The sequence below is a fragment of the Tiliqua scincoides genome, chromosome 9, assembly GCF_035046505.1.
Source record: "Tiliqua scincoides isolate rTilSci1 chromosome 9, rTilSci1.hap2, whole genome shotgun sequence".
In the NCBI taxonomy this organism is placed as follows: Eukaryota; Metazoa; Chordata; class Lepidosauria; order Squamata; family Scincidae; genus Tiliqua; species Tiliqua scincoides.
The window spans coordinates 5,916,105-5,938,604 of NC_089829.1; the positions used below are offsets into that span (position 1 = coordinate 5,916,105).

General features: G+C 47.3%; 1 protein-coding gene and 1 pseudogene across 1 annotated transcript in view; both read left to right on the forward strand.

Annotated features, from left to right (window-relative positions):
- The window catches only part of PLEKHN1 (pleckstrin homology domain containing N1), a 73,900-nt gene that overhangs the window by 44,557 nt on the left and 6,843 nt on the right, over positions 1 to 22,500 (forward strand). The window contains exons 6-12 of the mRNA XM_066637391.1: positions 1,530 to 1,654; positions 5,386 to 5,535; positions 6,797 to 6,877; positions 18,096 to 18,165; positions 20,382 to 20,536; positions 21,405 to 21,590; positions 22,095 to 22,361. Of these exons, the coding sequence (XP_066493488.1) occupies positions 1,530 to 1,654; positions 5,386 to 5,535; positions 6,797 to 6,877; positions 18,096 to 18,165; positions 20,382 to 20,536; positions 21,405 to 21,590; positions 22,095 to 22,361 (1,034 nt within the window). The remainder of the gene's footprint in view (positions 1 to 1,529; positions 1,655 to 5,385; positions 5,536 to 6,796; positions 6,878 to 18,095; positions 18,166 to 20,381; positions 20,537 to 21,404; positions 21,591 to 22,094; positions 22,362 to 22,500) is intronic.
- LOC136660804 (5S ribosomal RNA) lies at positions 7,456 to 7,574 on the forward strand (annotated as a pseudogene).

A 22,500-nucleotide genomic window follows, 5' to 3' on the forward strand; every position in this document is an offset into this window, starting at 1 on the left:
GTCTTCATCTCTTATGATGTCACTTTTGACTTCCGGGAGACTTTTTTGGGTTCTGCGGCTGTTTCTAGGGCAACTGTCTATAGACAATTCATAACTTCAGGCAGTTGCCTTAGAAATAGAGCTGCAGAATCCAAAAAAACCCGCTGAGCTCCAACTTCCCACAGCACACCTGCAGACCTTTCACGGCACACCAATCTGCCACGTCACCCTGGTTGAAAATCACTGGTGTAAGGTCTGCCGCAGGTGCACAAAGCACCATCATAAAGGAGAGAGCATCTTCTTTACATGCAGAAGACCCCAGTTTCAGTCCCTACCAACATGTCCAGGTACATAAGTAGAGCTCTGCTGGATCAGGCCATCTAGTCCAGTTCCCTGTATTTCACAGTTGCCACTCCTTTCATCTGGCATTCAGAGACTCCTTTCATCTGGCATTCCTCTAAAACCTCAAGGTTTACATGGCATAGCCCAGAAAAAGTCTGAGCATGTCATTTCCCCATAGGAACACAATGATTAAGATGATCCAGCACTTGCATGAATTTACTAGGGGTTATAGTGGTTAGCCTTTGGACAGAGTGATTGAGGTTCTAATCCCTCTTAAGGTCACTGGATGACTTTGGGACAGTCTTGGCCTATTCTGCTTCATAGTTGGGAAGATAAAGGGGGATGGGAAGGAGGAAGAACCATTCGCTCTATGGAGGAAGGGCATTATAATATATAATTTATGTGCACACCTGTAATTGACACCCTTCACATTGAGGGTTTATCTTCTCTTGCAAGGTATTAGGGGAATATAGTCTCTTTTTCCCTCCATTCTCCAGATGAAAAAAATGAAAAAGAACTGTATTTTAACCTGATGTGCAGAAAAGGTGAGGAAGGGAAGGGAGTACCTGCTCTAAATCGAGAAGCTCCAGGTTTAAATCCTGGCAGGAGCATCTCCGTAGGTCTAGGAAAGACCCTCTGAAACCTTGGCAATGCTGAGATGGAGTGACCAATGGTCTGACCCTATAGGAGACAACTTCCTAAGTTCCTAAACATTACAGAGCTCCATTAATCAATGTTTGCATTAAACACGGCCTCACAGGAACCTTCCCAGAAGGCCAAAGTTCTCATTTTGCTGATAACAGTTTGTTATGACGGGAGACTGAGCGTGGGCTTATCTAAGTATTCCAAGAGCCACTATGGAACCTGTTTGAATGTATTGCCTGACAGTCATTTTCATAAGAGGCGGATAATAAATGACTGATTGTCGGGGAGGTCATATCCTGCCGACTGGAAGCAGGGCAACTGAATATCTCTTTGGTGTTTACTGTAATTGCTAGACAAGGGTGTGAGCACCCATAGTATGTAAAAGCAAAGAAGGATGGAACTGAAGGAAATCTGGGCTGGTTCTCACCCTTTGCAGGGAACTGCTGAACAGGGAGCTGCAATTGCCAAGCAGATGATCTCGGGAAGGGAGCTTGTCGTTCATCTTACCAACATCTCGTTCACTGTTTGAGAACAATCAACATGCCCTTACGTTATTCCCCCAGGTCCCTTGCTGAATCCCCTGGTAATCTACTGCCCAAACAGATCAGAGCTGAAGCACTGGCTGTACCACTTGGAGAAACAGATACACTTAAATGGAGGGAACCTTGATTTGTCCTTCCTAGCCGAGGTGAGTTGGCTGTTGGCGGGGTGAACTTGTGCAATAGAACTGGTGTGTCAAGTTTGCTTTCCATTGTCTCAGCATTGACCGCATGTTATATCAGCCACAACGACAAGTAACGCAGCAAACTGAGTATGTCAGGGCATTGCATTCTGTAGCCCTTAACAAAGCGAACAGCTCAATCCTAACCTTACACTGGTGCAGTGGCTGCTGAATCAGTGTAGAGTGTCGCAAAGTGCGATAAAGCACGTTTGCAGTGAGTAGTGAGCAGTCTGCATCAGCAGGAAGGCCTGTGCTGTCCAGCTGGTGCTGAATTCGAAGCTGCAACCACCGGAGCAAGAGCTACTCCATGCGATGCAGGGGTGGGGGAAGGTGGAACAGGGGCAGGTAGGGGGTTTTCTGGGTGGAAAGGGGGCAGAACAGGCCCAGGAGTGGACGGGACTGGCGAAACAGGGTTGCACCATATCCTGTGCACCCTTCCAGAGCCTCTACCCCGACATAAGCTTTTTGGACTTCCGTCAGCACAGATCCGAGTACCCCATTGGTCAGGCTGCAGCTTTACATGGAATATGGGGACAAATGTCCCCTTACCCCCGCTCCAAATCAGCTGCAGCAGCGCAGGTTAGGATTCAATTGTGAGTGTACTAATGAAATTCACACAGGACACTTCAAAAAAAAAAATTAGATTATTCTTAATACAAGTATTTCTAAAAACCACAGGATGACAAATACCATCCTTAAAAAGATGCGTTTATTGATTTATTTTGCAATATAAACACCTTCGTGAATTACTTTTTTTGTTGAAAAGCAGCATATAAACATTCTGATCAATAATAATTCCCTCCTGGGTAAGAGTGAATAAGGAATGCCTCTTCTAAGATGGCATTAGGACAGGCATTCCTTCTTGGGCGTCAGAGGAAGAAGGGGTGGTGTAGTGGTTTGAGAGGTGGACTTAGACGTGGGAGATTCAGGTTTGAATCCCCCCTCAGCCACGAAGCTTCCTGGGTGAGCTTGGGCCAGTCATTTTCTCTCAGCTTCACCTACCTCACAGGGCTGTTGTGAAGACCAAAGGAGGGGAGCAGCCGTGTACACCGCCCTGAGCTCCTTGGAGGAAGGGTGTTATAAAAATGTGAAATATAAATATAAAATACCTCTTCTAGAACGATATTGAGGCATCCCCTCCCCCTCTTCAAAGACAATTCCTCCTGTGAAATGTGTATGCATGATCTGAAAACAAAGTTTTCCCCCCTGGAAATATCATTTTTCTATGCTAATTTTTGCAAACATAGTCCATTGTAAGCTATATAAGATTAACTAAAGATTTCTTGAATTGGGTTACAGCAGACCTGTTATTAATACTATTAGCTAACAGAGGCTGAAGTGGCAAAATGCCAAGGCACTTGGCTATCAACACCTGGGGCCAAGCGACCGGTTATCTACCATGGTGGTTCTCGTTTTTAGCACTGGGACCCACTTTTTAGAATCTGTCAGGACCCACCGGAAGTGATGTCATGACCGGAGGTTATGTCATCGCGCAGGAAATTTTTTGACAATCCTAGGCTGCAAGCCTATCCACACTTACCCAGGAGTAAGTCCCATTGACTATCATTGTTAAAAGCATATGCAATTGGTTGGCAACCTTCAGTCTCGAAAGACTATGGTACAAGCCTACAGCATCCGGTATTCCCAGGTGGTCTCCCATCCAAGTACTGACCCTGCTTAGCTTCCGAGATCAGATGAGATCGGGCACGTGCAGGGTAAAAGCATATACCAAGTAGCCTGTTAAAAGTACAGATCTGTAACATTTCCTCAATGCAGTCACATGCCACGGTAGCATGGTCTAATATATTAAAAATAAATGAATGGGGACCCACCTGAAATTGGCTCACAACCCACCTCGTGGGGTCCTGACCCACAGTTTGAGAAACACTGATCAACCGTATAAACCCATGGCACACACGCACCCCACCGCCTTGCCTCTTCTGGCCAGGGTTCTGTTTTGGGTGGGGATTCAAGAAGTCGTGTGGGGGTTTATCTAAAAGAAATGCTTTGAAGGTGTGGGAAATGATGAGTTAGCAAGTATAAATTGGACACCATCCCAGAATCCTCACCTGAGAGATAAAAGTGGGGAGAGACAAGCATGCAATCCAGGTTGATCCAATGTTTTTGTTTTGTTGTTGTCAGTTCCTGGAAAGTCCTTGGTCTGAAAAGCTCTGCCAGACTCTTTTCATTCTGTTCCCCATTGTGAGTAATTTTGCCCATGCCAAGGAAGCAGAGGCTGAGATTGCTGATGGGAGTTTCTCCCTTTGCTCACAGTTTCTGGTCTGTCTCCTGACTGCTCAGGCTTTTGCCACTGTTTAGCATTCCAGGCTCAAAAACATCTTCCCCTTTTCAGCAAAAGCTCCGCATATTTAAAGATGAAGCAGAAACTGGAATAACCAGTTTGTGGGTTGTGCTATCCAAAGTGTTATTCGAGCAAAGAGTTCCAGGTGGATCCAGCAGCTCTCCTCTAGCACAGTTCATCTTGTTTCAGGAAACTGTTAATAAATTCCATAGACTTGGAAGGGGCCGTCAAGTCTACCATATGGGAAAACAGCACCTTAGAGCACGTGCAGACAGCTGTGGCATTCATCTCTGGCCATGACCAGAGGACATTAATCTGATCTCACTACAAGATCTCTCAGTTCCTAAAAAAAGTGATTATAACATGATACAGTCTTCAATTATGTGTAACTGATTTCGAAGAAAACTTAAAATCCAAATTTATGCAAATGTGCATGTACTTAGTTCTTCAAATATTTGGGTGGATTTTTGCATCTCGGTGAAGGTGAGTGCATGGTCATTATGATTTCTGAGCTCTCTTCAACTCTGATGGTTGTGAGACCCATGGACCTCAACAGGTGGGAAACCCTGGCCTCTGAGCGGCCCGCTTGGAGGCAGGCTGTGCAGCATGGCCTTTCCCAGTTTGAAGAGACACTTGGCCAACAGATTGAGGCAAGGAGGCAAAGAAGGAAGGCCCATAACCAGGGAGACACACCAGGGACAGACTGCACTTGCTCCCAGTGTGGAAGGGATTGTCCCTCCCAAATTGGCCTTTTCAGCCGCACTAGACGCTGTTCCAGAACCACCATTCAGAGCGCGATACCAGAGTCTTTCGAGACTGAAGGTTGCCAACTACCACAAGGTTTCTGCAGATAACTACATCAGACCAATCCAAGAGACCAGAGAAGCTTAACAACAGGTTGTGTTGCCTTACTACTTTGTAACACTGAATGTGGCTGGTGCAAGATCACCATTGCCTCTTCTTCTTCTCCTCCTCATCCCTAGATAGGAAAGGAAATAAGGAACCGAAAGGAAGTGTGGCAGGACACTCAAGCTTCATGGATGGGCTGGCCCTGACTGTGCATGTCCAGGGACCCACCAATGTTTGCTTGCCTTAACTGCATAGCTTCACCAGCCAGCCATAACTTTAGGTCATTGCCAACTCTGCACCCTCTGAGATTGGCAGAAAGCTTGGGGGAGAAGTGAGGGGGTTCCTCTCTTGTTTTACCAAAGTTTGGAGAAGGTGGGAAGCAAACAGGACTCACTTCTAAACAACAGGAAGCGTCTTCAGCTCTTGTAGTCTCCAAATCTCCAGTGCAAATTACGTGTGATCTTGAACGTCTGCTTGCCAGTGGCAGAGGGTGGGTGAGTTGCGTCACTTGTGCCTGCATTAATGTTGAGTTTGGTTCCCCTTTTAGAATGAATGGAAGCAAGGTTCCATTGGGAGAGAGCAGCTAAGGTGGTCCATACAGAACGCCCCCGTGCAGGAGTGGAGAGGCACCCAGCGTGAGTCTCTGGGCGACATCCTTTGCGTCTCTAAAGTGAAGCTGCAACACCTCCCTTTCCAGGTAGACGGTTTCCTCCACAGAACAAAATGATATTGGATTTTGCTGGCATACGTCTTAAACGTTAGCTGTTGCTTACTCGGGGTGCCAGGGTGAGGGAATTATTAGATGAGTGGGGTTTGCTCAGGATTGGACACATTGCCACACTGCAGGGTTGGACATGAAGGAATTTGCTCTCCCCTGTTTGGAAGCAGCTGTGTATGGGACCCTTGTGTGCTGGATTGCGTAGACTGAAAACAGATCATAACTCAGTAGTAAAGCACTCCCTTTACACACAGAAGGTCCCAGGTTCAATCCCTGGCAGCTTCTCTGATAGGTCTGGGAAAGACCCCTGAGTCTCAAACCCTGGAAAGTGCTGCCAGCCAAGGTTGACAATACTGAGATAGGTGATCAGTGGTCTGACTTGGTAGGAAGCAGGTTCACGGTCTGTAGATGGACTTCTAGGGCTTTTTAGACAGAACCGAGCACAGCCACTCTGCGCTGGTTAAATTCAGCACCAAAGAACGTTAAATTCTGCATAAATTAAGCACATGTGTATAATTTTACTTTTTTTCTCATTGTGGGGAGGAACCAGGAAGCTAGCCCCTGTCCCAAACTGACAGGAATCTTATTTTACCACCCCAGTGGTTTATGAAGTACCTTTGCCCACATACACTCAAGCTTATTCTCACAACCAGAAGGACTAGTAACTTGGTGGTTTTTGCATTTTTAAAAATAAGATTCTCAAGAAGTTGGATTCTACAGGTAGCACAGGCCAACACACATTTTGCCTACTTAAACGTTACACCAATTCCTGGGTATATTTGGGGTGCTGATTCCAAAAATGGCATCCGTTTTGCCCTATCGTGTCGAGTTTTGGAGACACGGCCTAGCCTCTTTAGTGAATGGTTCAAGCAGCTTTCTCATGAGGAAGTCTACACCATGGCTTCCTCATGAGGAAGCTGCTTGAACCATTCACAAACGAGGCTATATTATATCTCCAAAACTAGACATGATAGGGCAAATTGGAAGCCATTTTTGGAATCGGGACCCCAAATTCATATCAAACCACCATAAAGTTTGGGAAAAACTTTTCTGACCCTCAATTTTGTAGGCCTGTGTAGTTTAGGAGTACATCAAGAGCTCTCATTGAAGGCAAGTGTGATCGTATGACCTTCTCATTCCTTCCATGCATTCAGTGTCACAAAATACAGTTAAGAATTGAGGTGAGTTGAACCTGCTATTGTTGTTTTCTATGAAGCTCAGTCTTTGTGGTCTCCCACAGGACCATCATGAGCGACTGCTGATCCTTTACCCTTCTACTCTGGTAATCATATCTGAAGAACGCAGAGGCCTGTTTTTTAAGGTAAGAGTTTTCCCCATCCCAGACTCTTCACATATCCATACTCCATGTTTGATGTGGCCTCTATAACCTGCGGGTGTGAGGCTGAGGCTGAATGAGAATGACTTACTTAAGGCTTCCTTGCCTATTCCTGGCAGTGGTGAGATCTGAACTCAGAACGTCCTGGCTTTTGGCTGAGTCTCAGCCCACCACACTTAGTCAGCGTTCTCCACTTCTTTTGTCTCAGCTTGCTCTTCCTGTGTGTTGGGTTGGCTTTGATAGCTGAGCGTGACAAGTTTGCATTGTGTTCTCAGAAACTTCTAAGCACACTTGACATGGGAAGCATCTTACCCTTTTTAAAGAAAAGGAGGGTGGCTGCTATCGAGATATTTTGGTCCCCCAAAAGGCTTTGGTTCCTGAATAGTTGTGGTTAAGCTGTCTCAGAACCAACCAAGCGGCTACAGTTGCATTCCGTGGAAGCTGGAGCAATGAACTCAACTTTTAAGCGTGAAGGATGGGCCCCTCTAGACCTAGTCCTGCACGTAGGTGAAGAGCCAGCCCAAGACCTTCTGACACCTGAGGCAGCTTACCAAATGCTTTCCCCCTATGCAACTGTTACCCTGCACATGCCCGATCTCGTCTGATCTCGGAAGCTAAGCAGGGTCAGGCCTGGTTAGTACTTGGATGGGAGACCGCCTGGGAATACCGGGTGCTGTAGGCTTATACCATGATCTTAGAAGCTAAGCAGGGTCAGGCCTGGTTAGTACTTGGATGGGAGACCGCCTGGGAATACCGGGTGCTGTAGGCTTATTCCATAGTCTTTCGAGACTGAAGGTTGCCAACCATGCAATGATGTGCCAGCTTGCTCCTCTCAGTCTTCAGTGTTCTAGCTCAGCACTTTCCTCCCCTTCACATTTTCTCTTCCTCTCTGTCCACCTCTTCCTTGGCTCTACCAAGCCTCCTTGGTACCAAGGCTTCCTTGACTCTGCCTCTTCCTTGGCACTACCAAGCCAGGAAGAAAAAGGAGCAGTGAGGACACATAGGTGAACAGAGACGGGCTCCCCCCACCAACGGAGGCAACCACTTCAGTTGGCCTTGTTTGGTGGGACAGCCCTGCAGAGGCGGTCAACCTGTGTGTGCCTGTGCTTTACCTCTTCAGACTGCAGGCGTGTGTGTGTGTATTGTGTGTGGAGTCACATGACTCAATGCTCCTATAGACCCAAATAAATGAATAAATGCCAAAAACACGATGAAGACGTCTAGCATAGTTTTCTCCTCGTTCCCAGCAACTTAGCCGAAGTGTGTGTAAGCAAATTCTTCCCCTGCCTCTTCCCCTGCTTTCTCTCTTGATATTGTAAGCTCCTTGGGACAGGGCTATTTGTTTTCATTCTTGTAAACAGCCAGATACATGGACAGCATATTGTCACTTATAACGTCCTAGTTTCAGAGATTTGGTGTGGGTGCATGGATGGTTTCCTGCCTGAAGTTATGTTGAGATTCCTTTTCAAGGGGCAGAATCCTTTGTGGATTTTTTGGTCACACTGTTCCACATTTGTTGCAGCAAATGCCTGTGGTTTTGTGGGTTAATGTGCCAGGACCCAACTGTTGCTGACAGCTGCTGAATTGGACAGCTTCCCTGTCTCTATGGTCACTTTGGGCTTCTTCTAGTACAATGGGGGCCTGTGTTGGATCTGAATTAACTAGATCAACAATCTGGGACCTGTTCAGATCAGATGTTCATTCTTTTCAAAGCAAATACTCTGCCCTCTGATCTATCGCCTTTGCCCTAATGCAGTGTTTCCCAAACTGTGGGTCAGGACCCACCAGAGAGTTGCGAGCCAATTGGCCATCTAGCTTGAGAAAAAGTTTTTGAAACTTCTTTTTTTAAAAGAAAATTTTTTTTGCAAGCACCCTTGCCTGGTTTGCAGAAGAAAATTGTTAGCTGGAATGCTAACTACTGAGGCTATGCTATATCTCCTACACCATGGCTTCCTCATGAGGAAGCTGCTTGAACCATTCACTAATGCGGCTATACTATATCTCCAAAACTAGACGTGATAGGGCAAAACGGATGCCATTTTTGGAATCGGCATCCCAAATTCATATCAAACCACCATAAAGTTTGGGGAAAACTTTTCTGACCCTCAATTTTGTAGGCCTGTGTTGTTATTAATAATTTAATGATTATTTAATAATAAATAAAACCCTTCTAAATCAATTTTTAGTCTAGTGGTAGCAATAAATTGTCATTTTTAAAAGTGGGTCCTGGTGCTATAATGTTTGGGAAGTACTACCCAAGGGAAAGGGAAGTTTTCCCAAGGAAGCACTACCCAAGGGAAGGGAAGGCGGTATAGAAATACCTGTATTATTATTATTATTTTCTGCATTGCATCTATTTTAAGCCTCAGTTGCTCACCCATTTCGCAGATGAGGAAGACAATAAGATTGGAATAACACTGTAGAAAAGGAGGAGGTTTAGAGCGGGGAGAGAAGGCTGGGTGTGAGTCCTGATGGATAGAGCCTGCCCCTTTTATTTTTGGTCCCTCACCCTGTGATTTAGCTCTTCTCCCCTGTGAAAGAATCCAGAACCTTCAGGCAAACTCCAAGATCTGGTACATATGAGGTGGCCTCTTGTTGAGTCAGATCATTGGCCATCTAACTCAGTGCTATTATCAAGCACTGACTGGCAGTATCTCTTCGGAGTTCCACAGATGCGGATCTTTTTCTAGTGAGGCCAGGGAGCCAAACTGGAACCTTCAAAGTATCAGCTATACCAGGGGTGCCCAAACCCCGGCCCGGGGGCCACTTGCGGCCCTTGGAGACTCCCAATCCGGCCCGCGGGGAGCCCCCAGTCTCCAATGAGCCTCTGGCCCTCCAGAGATTTTCTAGAGCCCATGCTGGCCTGATGCAACTACTCTCAGCGTAAGGATGACTGTTCAACCTCTCACCTGAGCTGTGGGACGAGGGCTCCCTCCACTACTTGCTGTTTCACATCTGTGATGCAGCAGTGGCAGTGAAGGAAAGGCTGGCCTTGCTTTGTGCGAGGCCTTTTATAGACCTTGAGCTACTGCAAGACCATCATTCATTTGTATAATTTCCATCTCTAATATATTCATTTATGTAAATTCATTCAAATTTTAAATGTAAACTAATTCTTTTTTCCCCCGGCCCCTGACACAGTGTCAGAGAGATGATGTGGCCCTCCTGCCAAAATGTTTGGACACCCCTGAGCTATACCACTGATATAGCTGATACCATTTGTACACTACTGATATACAAGTCTGAGCTGCAGATTTGACCCTAAAGCACACATAGCGTAACTCCAAAGCGAGAACAAATGCACAGCGTTCAGTATGGAAGAACTTTGGCTTCTCAGTGGAGATTTTTGCACCTTCATGAGTGAGCAGGTGATTCACAGCCCTGTGATAGCACTGCAGGAACTTGACTTTCCACAAACATGTCTGGGCTTGGACTCGCCTTCTGTGTGCGAAGTTCCCCATTCCTGCCTGGCGATGCCGAAATCCGTACCCGTTTGCGTATTGCAAATTGCAAAAAAAGAGGAACAAAATCTAGGTCACTTGGGGCTTTGGCACGAGCTGTCACGTGTCCTGCAATCACTGCAGCGTGAGTAAACGCTGCTGATGGCGTGTGGTCATGAGGTCCAGCTTTGTTGCGTAGCAGCACTGCAAGAAGGTGGCCCTGCAAAACGTTACAGTGTATGATTCCTCCTGTGAGCAAGTCCCACTGGGCTCCACGGGGCTTGCTTCAGGGTAATTCTGCCTTGGATCACTCTGCTGGGCCGCAGAGGTTGGGTTGGAAGCTTCAGCGTGGAACAGCCACTCTTATCTTTCATTCTTTATCTCGGTTTCAAATCTCTCGGTTTCTGATGCTTTCCTTTTCTCTTCTTGCTACACGAGCCAACCACCTTTCCAGTACTAAAAGAGACTGAAAATACCTTTGTTCTCCACTGTCAGGAAGTTTCGGTGCTTAGGGGCGCCCTTCTTGGAATGGAGAGTCTCTCTCTTTAACCTTTATGAAAGCATTTTGTATGGCTTTTTGTGGCAGGGGCCCGCTTGTGAGTCTCTCTTTTTTACAACTTTCTAACTTCTACATAACTCTGGAATTAAGTACCCAGAAACCTCCATTTTCAGCATGATTGGCGATCAGTTAGTTAGTTAGTTGGCAACCTTCAGTCTCGAAAGACTCTGGTATCGCGCTCTGAATGGTGGTTCTGGAACAGCGTCTAGTGTGGCTGAAAAGGCCGATTCGGGAGTGACAATCCCTTCCACACCGGGAGCAAGTGCAGTCTGTCCCTGGTCTGTCTCCCTGGCTATGGGCCTTCCTTCTTTGCCTCAGTCTGTTGGCCAAGTGTCTCTTCAAACTGGGAAAGGCCATGCTGCACAGCCTGCCTCCAAGCAGGCCGCTCAGAGGCCAGGGTTTCCCACCTGTTGAGGTCCACTCCGATCAGATCCTTGGCGATCAGATCCTTGGAGAAAGGAGCAAGGCAGGTAGCCTGTATACCTGACCTTCTCGTGGTACCTCTTGTGCAGCTAGGAGCCATCCAAAAAAAAGGAAGTTGCTGCCACCATGAAATCAAAAGCCCAGAAAGGAGGGGGTGTCTTCCTTCATCTCACCTCCTGTTTAGGCAGGGGGTCCAGCTATCAAACCTGGTGGTTGTATGAGCAGTCCAGGAAGCCTCCCAGCCTGGCCAACTCATTAGCACCCAAGCATGCCTTTTGCATCACTAACCCCTGAGAGATCAGTCAGGGAGCAAGAAGCAATTGACTCTGGGCAGAAGGAAACAGGCAAGGAAATTGTAAAAAAATAACAAGGGTTTCTTAAGAAAGGCAACGGGGAATGGGAAATGGCAAAACAGACAATAAGAAGCACTTGGAATGAGCATAAAAAAAAACCTCACACAACTACGGGATACAAACCTTACCTAGAAAGCATTTGCTTTACTGCAGGGGAGGTCAGCGATGCATTGGTAACCTCTGCCAGGGTTGAAACAGAATGCCCATTGATTCAAACTGGTCAGTTTCTAGTTTTGGAAGTTCAAGATGTTGTCCTTCTGATGGGAAAATCCAAAGACTGGAACCAGGGCCTTCCCTTCCTTCAAATCCTTTCCAAAAACCGGCTGTTGACGCCACCCCTTGGTTGCCATTCTCTACTATCACTATGCTTAAATCAGGGTAACTCTAACAATTGCATCACCTTCTTTGCTTATCCCTGCCTCCATCCACCTTCTTCCCTCTGCGGTCTCCTTTGTGTGCCAACCACTACATTATAAGCAACTCCCCCCCCCAACACGGAAAGGGCCTGACTTTTCGTGCTGTGTACAGTACCGTGCAAATGAATGGCGCTATATGTGCTCTCATGGCGGAGAGCACACCTCTATGCCTAAGTTCCACACCATCCATACCCACGGTCTTTCCGTTTCTTGGCCTGAAATGTGGTTGCCCCAGGAATCTACCCAAACGTCTCTCTAAGGAGAAAGGATGGTATTCTCAGGTGACTGTGACCAGGGCTTTGCCCAGCTTCGGCTGGTGCTCCAGTTCTAACTGTACTTGGATCGTGCAGACCTGGCCCCGGTGATCCATGCCACAATTATTCTTAATTATTAACAGTATTTATGTACTGCTTTTCAACGAAAAGTTCACAAAGCGGTTTACAGAGAAAAATCAAATCACTAAATGGCTCCCTGCCCCAAAAGGGCTCACAATCTAAAAAGATGCAAAAGAATACCAGCAGACAGCCACTAGAACAGACGGTGCTGGGGTGAGGTGGGCCAGTTACTCTCCCCCTGCTAAAAAAAAAAAAAAAAAAGACATAGAGGTTTGATTATTGCAATGTGGGGCTTCCCTTGAAGATGGTTCAGAAACTGCGATTAGTGCAGAATGCAGCGGTCCCCGTGTCGTCACTGGAGTTAGGAGGTTCAACTCTGTCAGGCCAACAGCTGCACTGGCTGCCAGTTTGTTTCTGGGCCCAGTTCAAGGTGCTGGTTTTGACCTTGAAAGCCCTATAGAGCTTGGGGCCAGGGTATTTGAGAGACTGCCTCCTTCCATATATAACCTGGCTAGTCTCCTCATCAAAGAAGGCCCTTTTACAAATACTGTCACCCAGGGCCTAGGAGAGGGAGGTAAAGGGGGTAATTTGTACCTGGGTCCAGGGTCCAAAGGGGAGCCCAGGAGTCAAAGGAGGGGGCCCAGAAATTTCCTCGGATCTGACATTTTCCTACCTACTCAGACTCTTATTGCCTGCACAGGATGCTGGGCACATTACCATGACTGGAGATGCTGGAGCACTACTGATGCCACATGGGTAGTGGGCTCCAAAGACATTTCCCTCCTCTCTACCCTGTCTCTACCCTCCTCTCACCCTGCTTCAGCCCTCCCTGCCCCTGTTCTGCTCACCTGTCACCACCCTCCCCTGCTCTGTTTCAACCCTCCCTCCCTTTGCAAAGGGGCCCAAAAGCAATTTTGTACCCCCTGATAAAATTCCTCTCGGAGGCCCTGCTGCCGCCTAAGGAGGTGTGAGCGATGACGGCAGATACAGGGCCTTCTCAGTAGTGGCACCAACCCTATGGAACTCCCTCCCTCTTGATTTACTGCCTCCTTGGAGACTTTCCAAGGAGCGAGGCCTGAAGACATTTTTGTTTAAATAAGACTTCTGAGTTCTGGGCTTTTAAAATGCCATCTAGCTTTTACAGGCTTGGTCCATTTTTTTAGAAGGTGCTGGTAGCTGCTGTCATGTTTTATTGTGATGGCGTTTATTGTTTTTAATATTGTCTTGATTGTTTTATGGTTTCGGGGCTGGGGCACCTTCCTTATGAGGAAAGGCTACGGCGTTTGGGCCTCTTCAGCCTAGAAAAGAGACGTCTGAGGAGGGACATGATTGAGACATACAAAATTATGCAAGGGATGGACAGAGTGGATAGGGAGATGCTCTTTACACTCTCGCATAACACCAGAACCAGGGGACATCCACTAAAATTGAGTGTTGGGAGAGTTAGAACAGACAAAAGAAAATATTTCTTTACTCAGCGTGTGGTTGGTCTGTGGAACTCCTTGCCACAGGATGTGGTGATGGCGTCTAGCCTGGATGCCTTGAAAAGGGGATTGGACAAGTTTCTGGAGGAAAAATCCATTACAGGGTACAAGCCATGGCGTGTATGTGCAACCTCCTGATTTTAGAAATGGGTTATGTCAGAATGCCAGATGCAAGAGGGGAACCGGGATGCAGGTCTCTTGTTATCTGGTGTGCTCCCTGGGGCATTTGGTGGGCCACTGTGAGATACAGGAAGCTGGACTAGATGGGCATATGGCCTGATCCAGTGGGGCTGTTCTTAACTACAATTCCCAGGAAGCCTTGCAGGTCTCTTGTTATCTGGTGTGCTCCCTGGGGCATTTGGTGGGCCGCTGTGAGATACGGGAAGCTGGACTAGATGGGCCTATGGCCTGATCCAGTGGGGCTGTTCTTATGTTCTTAACTACAATTCCCAGGAAGCCTTGCAGGTCTCTTGTTATCTGGTGTGCTCCCTGGGCATTTGGTGGGCCGCTGTGAGATACGGGAAGCTGGACTAGATGGGCCTATGGCCTGATCCAGTGGGGCTGTTCTTATGTTCTTAACTACAATTCCCAGGAAGCCTTGCAGGTCTCTTGTTATCTGGTGTGCTCCCTGGGCATTTGGTGGGCCGCTGTGAGATACGGGAAGCTGGACTAGATGGGCCTATGGCCTGATCCAGTGGGGCTGTTCTTATGTTCTTAACTACAATTCCCAGGAGGTCTTGCAGGTCTCTTGTTATCTGGTGTGCTCCCTGGGGCATTTGGTGGGCCGCTGTGAGATACAGGAAGCTGGACTAGATGGGCCTATGGCCTGATCCAGTGGGGCTGTTCTTATGTTCTTATGGTTTTAGCTTATTGTGCAATTTGCTGTATTAATTGTGATTTTGTGTTTTCTGCACTTTTGCGCCTGCTGTTTTGTAAGTCGCTTTGGATCCCTTTGGGGAGAAAGGCAGGATAAAAGTCCTGTAAAGAAATAAACAAATGGGGGGAGCACCTCTCTGCCCACTCCGGGCTGGCGTTTTGCCCTGGGCTGGCCTTCCTTAAGCAATCGGATCAGGTATCATCTGAGGCTCGCCAGTCCTGCCTCACCCCTGCCCCGGGGCAGCGCTGGCAGGAGGCCAGCAGGAGCTGTTTGCTACATTCCATGGTAGAGAATGTCTCTTGCTCAGCAATTCTGTGCCAATCTCAGCCACTTGTGGGGCAATTACTAATTGTGGTGGGTGTGTGGGTGTTCCTGTCAGAGCAGGCCATGTGGAAACAATCGCTCTTAATGATGTTTTTAAAGGTTAATTGAAGCAACACACCTTGGTGAGGAATGGTTTGTTGTCCTAATGGAGGGAAGTAGTGAAGAAAGCTGCATTCGGAGAGGTCATGGGGTGGGATCAGGCAGACAGTAGACGGAGACTGCAGGAGGTGTTCTCTGGTTGGGGTAGGGACCTGCCCAGCTTCTCACTCCCCTTGTCCAGCATGGGAAGCCAAATGGCTTAGTGGTAAACCTGTGTGCTTTCCAATCTTCAATGCTGACTCGAGTCTTCTAGTACTCGAGTACCCATGTTGCTGGGCGTCCCACTTCCACTGCTTAAAAGTACTTGCTAAGAGCTCTTTTTTTTCCCCCTGCATCAAAGAATCTTTGATCTTTCTGTAGGCCAGAACCTTTGTTCCTTGCGCCTTCCCAAAAACCAGCCTTTCCCAGAAAACAAAACTGAATCTCCTGCCATATCCTTCTCAGCAATTTGTTTGAGAAAGTAAACAGTGTTAGGTACCATCCAAGGCGGGGATTAAACCAAAGTAGACAGAGGTATTTTAGGAACAAAGTCCTTTGGGGCATGGAATTGTCCTAAACATCAGTTTCGGGCATTCGTAATAGATCATGAGAGTCGGCAGGGCTGTGTGGGAAGCTGGCCTTCTGCTGAGTCAGAGCATACGGCTCAAGGCTGCTGAAATAGGCTGGCAGCCGCTCTCTGAGGTCTCAGACCAGGATCTTTCCTTGTCCCAATTCCATGTGGAGACTCCAGGGGTTGAATCTGGAACTATTTGCATGTAAAACGGCAGTGCTGCCTCGGTTTTGGTTGGGTGGGGGAGCTTGGCAAATTCTTCTTCATGGGCCACCTACCATCTCAGTGGGTGCCAAGAGTACTACGTCACAAAAAGGTTATGGGTGCAGAGAATCGGCAGCGGGCCCATCTAAGTACCCTGGGCAGCTGCGCAATGATGCTGACCAGGCTGGATGCATAGTAGGTGGGATCCTGGCAACCCATAGTGCAGAATCAGCTCTACTGCAGCTCTGTCTTTAGCAAAACAAGCTCTGGGCAGCACCCGCCAAAATGTCCCTCTCGCCTTCAGCCTCAAGTCTCAATCTTGCGGACAGGAATGATTGCAAGGATGCTGTAAATGACTCAGTTTAGCATCACACGGGTGCTTGTACTAATACTAATACAGATATTTATATACAACCTTTCTTGGTCATCAGATTTCTTCTCAGACTTTATTCAAGGCGGTTTACAAAGGCAGGCTGTTCTAAATCCCCGTAGGGATTTTTACAGTTGAAGAAAGGTTCTATCTTTCAAGAACCACAACATTTCAGATGGATCTTTCTGATCTGGTATCACATTCTGGCCTACAGTTTCCTCCCACGCAAGCTGACAAGCAGCTCCTTCATCTCTCACATGGAGGGCAGCCAAGGCGCTTCTTTGCTCACACCAAAGAGCAGGTGGAATAACTCGGCTCAGCTTGTCAGCTGCTTCAAGGTCTCACCATTCACGGTACTGGTGGCCTCGAACTGGCGACCTGCAGATGTTATCTTCAGGCAAATGGAGGCTCTACCCTCTAGACCAGACCTCCTGCCCCTTGTAACACCTCTATTTTCATGCCAGGGACCACTGCTCAAGCGTCCCCCATTCACATTGCCAAAGGCTTTTCTTTATCTGCTTTATGTTGCATTCTCTGACTCTGCAGCTCTGTGCATTGTTTTTAAAGCTGAAGGGGTGTGTGTTCTTTAGGGTTAGGGTCTGTAGATGCAATTGCTTTGCAATATGTTCTCAAAATGAGCATCACCAGCACATGAAATGAGATGACTGGCATTGCAATATATGGGCCCTAAGTGGTCATTAATATTACTGTTGACATAATCTTCACTTTATTTTGCCTGATAATAATAATAATTGCTGTTATTGTTAAAAATAGGAATTTCCCACTTTTCCTGCAATTCAAAGTGGCTTGCAACCACAATAACAGAACAGTGTAAACCAGTGGCGTAGCTAAGGGGGTGCAGGGGGTAGCAACTGCACCGGGCAACAACCTTTAGAGGGGCAACAACTTGAGCTTGTCACTAGTGGCCAAAATTGTGAAAACATTTTCAAATATTACCATCACGTTATTTGCCATTCAACGTGGAATTTAATGCAGAATGCAATGAAACAAACCACATCAAAATATCTCTATTCTATCAAAATAGAGCCAAATAATTAGAAAATAAAAACACAACTGTATTATATAACAAAAACTGGATTTAAATAGAGAGAGTTGTGTGTAATTGTTCATATTTGTTGGCAAACCAACGAATCTTCCTGTAATTTAAGAGATGGTGTCTTGCTTTACATCCAAAATGGATGTAAAATTAAAACGCTAGTGGCTTTCAACCAATTAAATGCAGAAAGAGCAGGCATAGCCTCATGGCTAAAAGACTGAAGTATGAATCTTTTATCATTTTGTGATCTAAAAGAAAAAGGACTGATATCTGTAGGACTTCCATGCTTATTTACCTTAAGGTGGTTCTTGACTCTCCAGAGGCACACAGGAAAGTGACCTCAAATTTGGGCTAGACCAGCGGTTCTTAACCTTTTTAGCTTCGTGCACTACCAGTACAATGTCGAACTGCTCACACATGCACCCCTCCAACTTATTCAATTCTTATGATTTGCTATTTTCCTAAACTTATGCAGAGCACATATGGGAAAGAAAAACAGAATTTGAAAAAAACAACATTCAGTTGCAACCATAACAATGAATATATAACATGACAAATGGGAGCACCTCAGGCAACCCCTACTCACGCCCCCTAGGAGTGTGGCCCCACAGCAGGCCCCACAGGTTAAGAACCCATGGGCTAGAAAGTGTTAGATCTGAACTCAAAAGGTTTCATATCTCATATATTTCATTCTGACTCTTTCTCTACCTAGGGAGAATTGCCCCTGAATGCCATCCAAGTGCAGTTTGAAGAGAACCAGAAAACCTCTTTTCTAATAGAAGGTATGTCACAAATGGTAAGAAAGAACCTTGAAACGGGTAGTTTATTCCATGGTACAATGAAATGGTGCGTGGGGCAAAGGATGGATGTGTTGTAATGAAGTGGTTCAGAAAACGGGGCAACACCCTTCACAGAGCAAAAACAGGGAGGTAGCGAAGTCCAAGAAGGTGCAAAAAATAGAATTTAATTAAAATGTTTCTGTGGACGTCATGAGTTTTAGATTTATTTGGGGGTGGAAAGAAATTTCCTTCCAACATTGTGGGTTCCTGTAGGAAACCTGCAAATGTGCTAGAATGGTCCCAACCTATGGGAATTACATTCTGCTTATTAAATTCCGTTTCCTGCACCTTCTTGACGCTTGCCTCTTCCTTTTTTTGCTTTTGGTTAAGTAAACTAAGAGCCCCATCCTATGCCTGTCTACTAAGAAGTAAGTCAGAAGTCACTGGCGTACCTGGGGGGGCAAACGGGGCAAATGCCCCAAGTGCCGACCCTCCAGGGGTGCCTCTCGGAGCCTCACCCCCACCCCCCCAGGAGCGCTGCGGAGAGGCAGCTTGCTGCCTCTCCATCAGCACCTCGGTGCCGACTGATTCTCTCCCCTCCTCCTTTATAGGAGGATAGGAGACAGGCACCCTAGAGAGGTACTGATGCTCTAGGGTGCCCATCTCGTCTCCTCCTATAAAGGAGGGGGGGCGGCCCAGTTGGCACAGAGACGCTGCCTCCCGATGCTCCTCCCGACTTCGGAGGAGACGTGTGCCACTTCCCGGCCCGGGTCGCCCTTGCTCCACCTCAGAGGGTGTCCCTCCAAGGCAGAGCAGAAGCTTCCTGGCCCGGGTCGCCTCTGCTCCACCTTGGAGGGCATCCCTCTGAGGCAGAGGGGAAGTGGCACGCACCCCGTCTGACTTCGGAGGAGACACATACTACTTCCCCGGCCCCCACAGAGCCTTCCGTACTGCTTACAAGCTGCGAGGAGGTCTCCACTGCAGCGGTCTGGGGCCGCTGGAAGCAGCCCCACACCGCTGCCATGGAGACCCCCGCGGCACGGAAGGCTCCGTGGGGGCCTTGGCTGCCTCCTCCGTTCCCCCTTGTTTTCTGAATGGAGGAGGCAGCTGTGCGGAAGTAATTGCGATGATGATGACGTCACCGCAATTACTTCCAGGTCAGGTGTGGGGGGGTGGAGAAGGGGGGGCGAAACGGGGTGTGGGGGAGTGGAATACTGGGGATTGCCCCGGGTGCAGGGACCCCCAGGAACACCTCTGTCAGATGTATGGTAGAGTCAATGGGGCTTACTCCCAGGAAGGTGTGGATAGGATTGTATCCGAAGGCAGCACATTTTCTTGGGAGTAAGCTTCACAGAATACAGTAGAACTTACTTCTGAAAAACATACATAGGATGGTCCTGTAAGGCTACAAACTTGTACTCACTTACCTGGGAGGAAGTCCCACAGAACTCAGTGGGTCGTACTTCCAAGCAGGTATGCCTAGGATCGGATTATAAGGCTGCAGTTCTGCATGCAATACTTTGGAAGGATTGTAGCGTAGGACCGTGAGGACTGTATGCCATTAAAAAGACCCTTTTGGGCAAAGCAGACAGGGCTGGCTCACCCATGAGACAAAGACCCCAATCCTAACCATGTCTACTCAGCCCTGTTACGGTCAAAGGGGCTTACTCCCAGGTAAGTGAGGATAGAATTGCCACCAAAGTGAAGCAGCTGGGTGCAGGGAGCAGTGGACCCCAGGACCATTGGCCACCTCCACAGCTGCCTCACTTTGCCTCCATCCGCTCCCCACCTCTTTCTCTGCCACTCTGTGTTTTGGGATAATACGAGTACAACAGAGGGAGCTAGTGGGAGAAGGCACCACCTCACCAAAAAGTATGGTGGAGATGATGTGTTGCTTGGGAACTGGTTCAGCCTGGATTGCCCCCAAAGGCAGGATTAGAAAATGGTGTTTTAGAAAGGGCAAGAGGAGACACAGGGTCAATTCAGACCTCACACCAACCATAGCAAAGGAAGAATGATGTGATCTCTGAATCGACAAACCACAGCTTCAGCCACTGCCGAATCACAGAGAAAGGGGTGAATTTATGAACTTGAGAGGACAGAAAACCGAAGCAGAAGTGGCTCTGAAACCGTGGTTTCAAGATTCCTGCATGTTTGGAAGCTCAGAGCTTCCATGATGTTTGAACTGAGCCACTGCTAAACTGATGTCTTCCTTGCAGGCCGATTAATCAACTCCATTCGGGTGATTTGCCCCAACTACAGTGATTACCAAGAGTGGTTGTACTGCCTTAAGACAGCTCAGTTCCGAAATGCTGACTCCTCCCTTTCTGGATCAGAAAGCTTCTCAGGGCCAAAACCACCACACCTGGGGCAGGTAAGATTCCATACTCCTATCACACAGCATGGTTCTGATTTCTCTTCACTGGTCAAACAATATGCTATTCAGGTGTAACCATCTTTGCTTCCCAAATGACAGGGAAGAATCTGATGGATTGTTTTGTTTTGTAAGGGTGAACGTTGTGGGCTTAGAAAGTGTTTTCTGAATGATTCAATATTTGTCTCCAAATCATGGTGCAATCACATTACACGCAGAGAATGAACTGAGGACCAGAAAGACCCTGGTTCAAATCTGGTCTCTGCCACTATCTCAGTGGGTGCATGAGCCTCTCTTGCACAAGCCATGGTGTCTTGACCTGGAATGCTTCTTCGTCCCACCAATGTTGTGAGAGTAGGATGGAATATTGGAACCTGTATTTGTATTTATTTTATGAATTAAAGGCATTTACACCACGCCTTTCAGCCAACAAGTTCCAGGGCAGTTTACGTAAAATCAAACAATGGGGAATAATCGCCACACGAAAGAGAGAGCAAAAGTGTGTCATTGGCTTTTTTTCTTCCTCTTCCTCTCAGGACAAGAGGTGGTTATAAGGCCTTTCTGATGGAGGAGGGGGCAAGAGGCACAATTCAGCTTAAAGGTTTCCAGCACTGTATCATTTCTATTGAACTTTAGTGCTTTATACTTTGCTATCCAGTTCCCCTGCACACCAACCCCGGGAAGCAGTGATTGTCACTCAGTGATCTCAGTCACTCAGAGATCACTGGGTGACATCAGGATTTGAACCTGGCCTGTAGCTAACTATCTTCCATGTTGTTCCAAAGCAAATCCATTCAAACTTCGCAATATTGAATAACCCCCTGAATACAATTTTCTTTTCTCCTCCCTTTTCCTTACTTGTCGTTAGTTCTCAGGAAGCGGGAGGGGCTCGCTCACCTCCGATGGCCGAACAAATTCCTGGGCATCAGGAGGGAAAGGGGGAACCTCCACCCACCACTCCCAGAACAGTTCAGGCTCATGTTCGGAGAGGCAGCCCTACGGAGTGATGCCTGATAACCAGGTTGTTGAAGACCTTCTGCCTCAACCAATCCGCGTAAGTAGGAAGTTGAGGAAAGTGGTTGTCCACTGCCCAGGAAAATCTCTCATGATGTTCAACCATGTCTCCTTTTAGACAAGTTGCTCATTGCTTTTGCTAACTGTGTGTTATGAATGGGACACCAAGTGTGTGAGTTGCTCAAACAAAAATGATAACCTGCCAGCACTCCTGGGCTGTCTGCTCACTGGATTTGCAGAGAGGAATAGTGTGGAAGAAAAAGTGGAAATGAGAGGAGAATAGTGGGCTAGAACATCTCACTTTTCCTCTCCTCCACACTTCCTCTTCCTGTCTTCCTGTTCAAATCCAGGAAGTGAAAGGAGGTAAGTCCTACTGAACTCAATGCCAGTCTCTAACTGAGACTGGTTCTGTACCCCTTGAATGTGTGTCAATTTTGCATGGCTCTTCCGATATAATAATTAGCCACTGTTTGTTACACATCCATGCAATATCTGAACTTGGGGCTGGGATAACTGACACAAGCCATTTCTCTTGCTCTTTCAGCATCTAGGCAAGCCATCCTCGACCGGTTCAGGGCTGCCGAAGCCCGAACTGAAAAGAAAAGGAAGCTCTCGGAAGTCTAAGGGCAAATGTTCCTTGCAGGCTCATCAGCCACAAGTCAGCAACCAGGACTCAGAGAGGAGTCATTTTCAACTCATCCCAGAACATCCCAATGGAGAAGTCTTGTCACCAGTGTACAATGAGCCATACACAGCCCTCGTCCACCATCAACACCCTACGGTTCCTCCCTTGCACCTGGACATGAACAACGTAAGGCGCGCTAAAATGAAGGAGCCAGGAAATGCTGTAATTAATTTTGTTTCTAAACTGCAAGCTCCCTTAAAACCAGATTATGAGTAAACATGCTTAGGATTCAGTGGCGTAGCTAGAGGGGGTGCAATGCACTAAG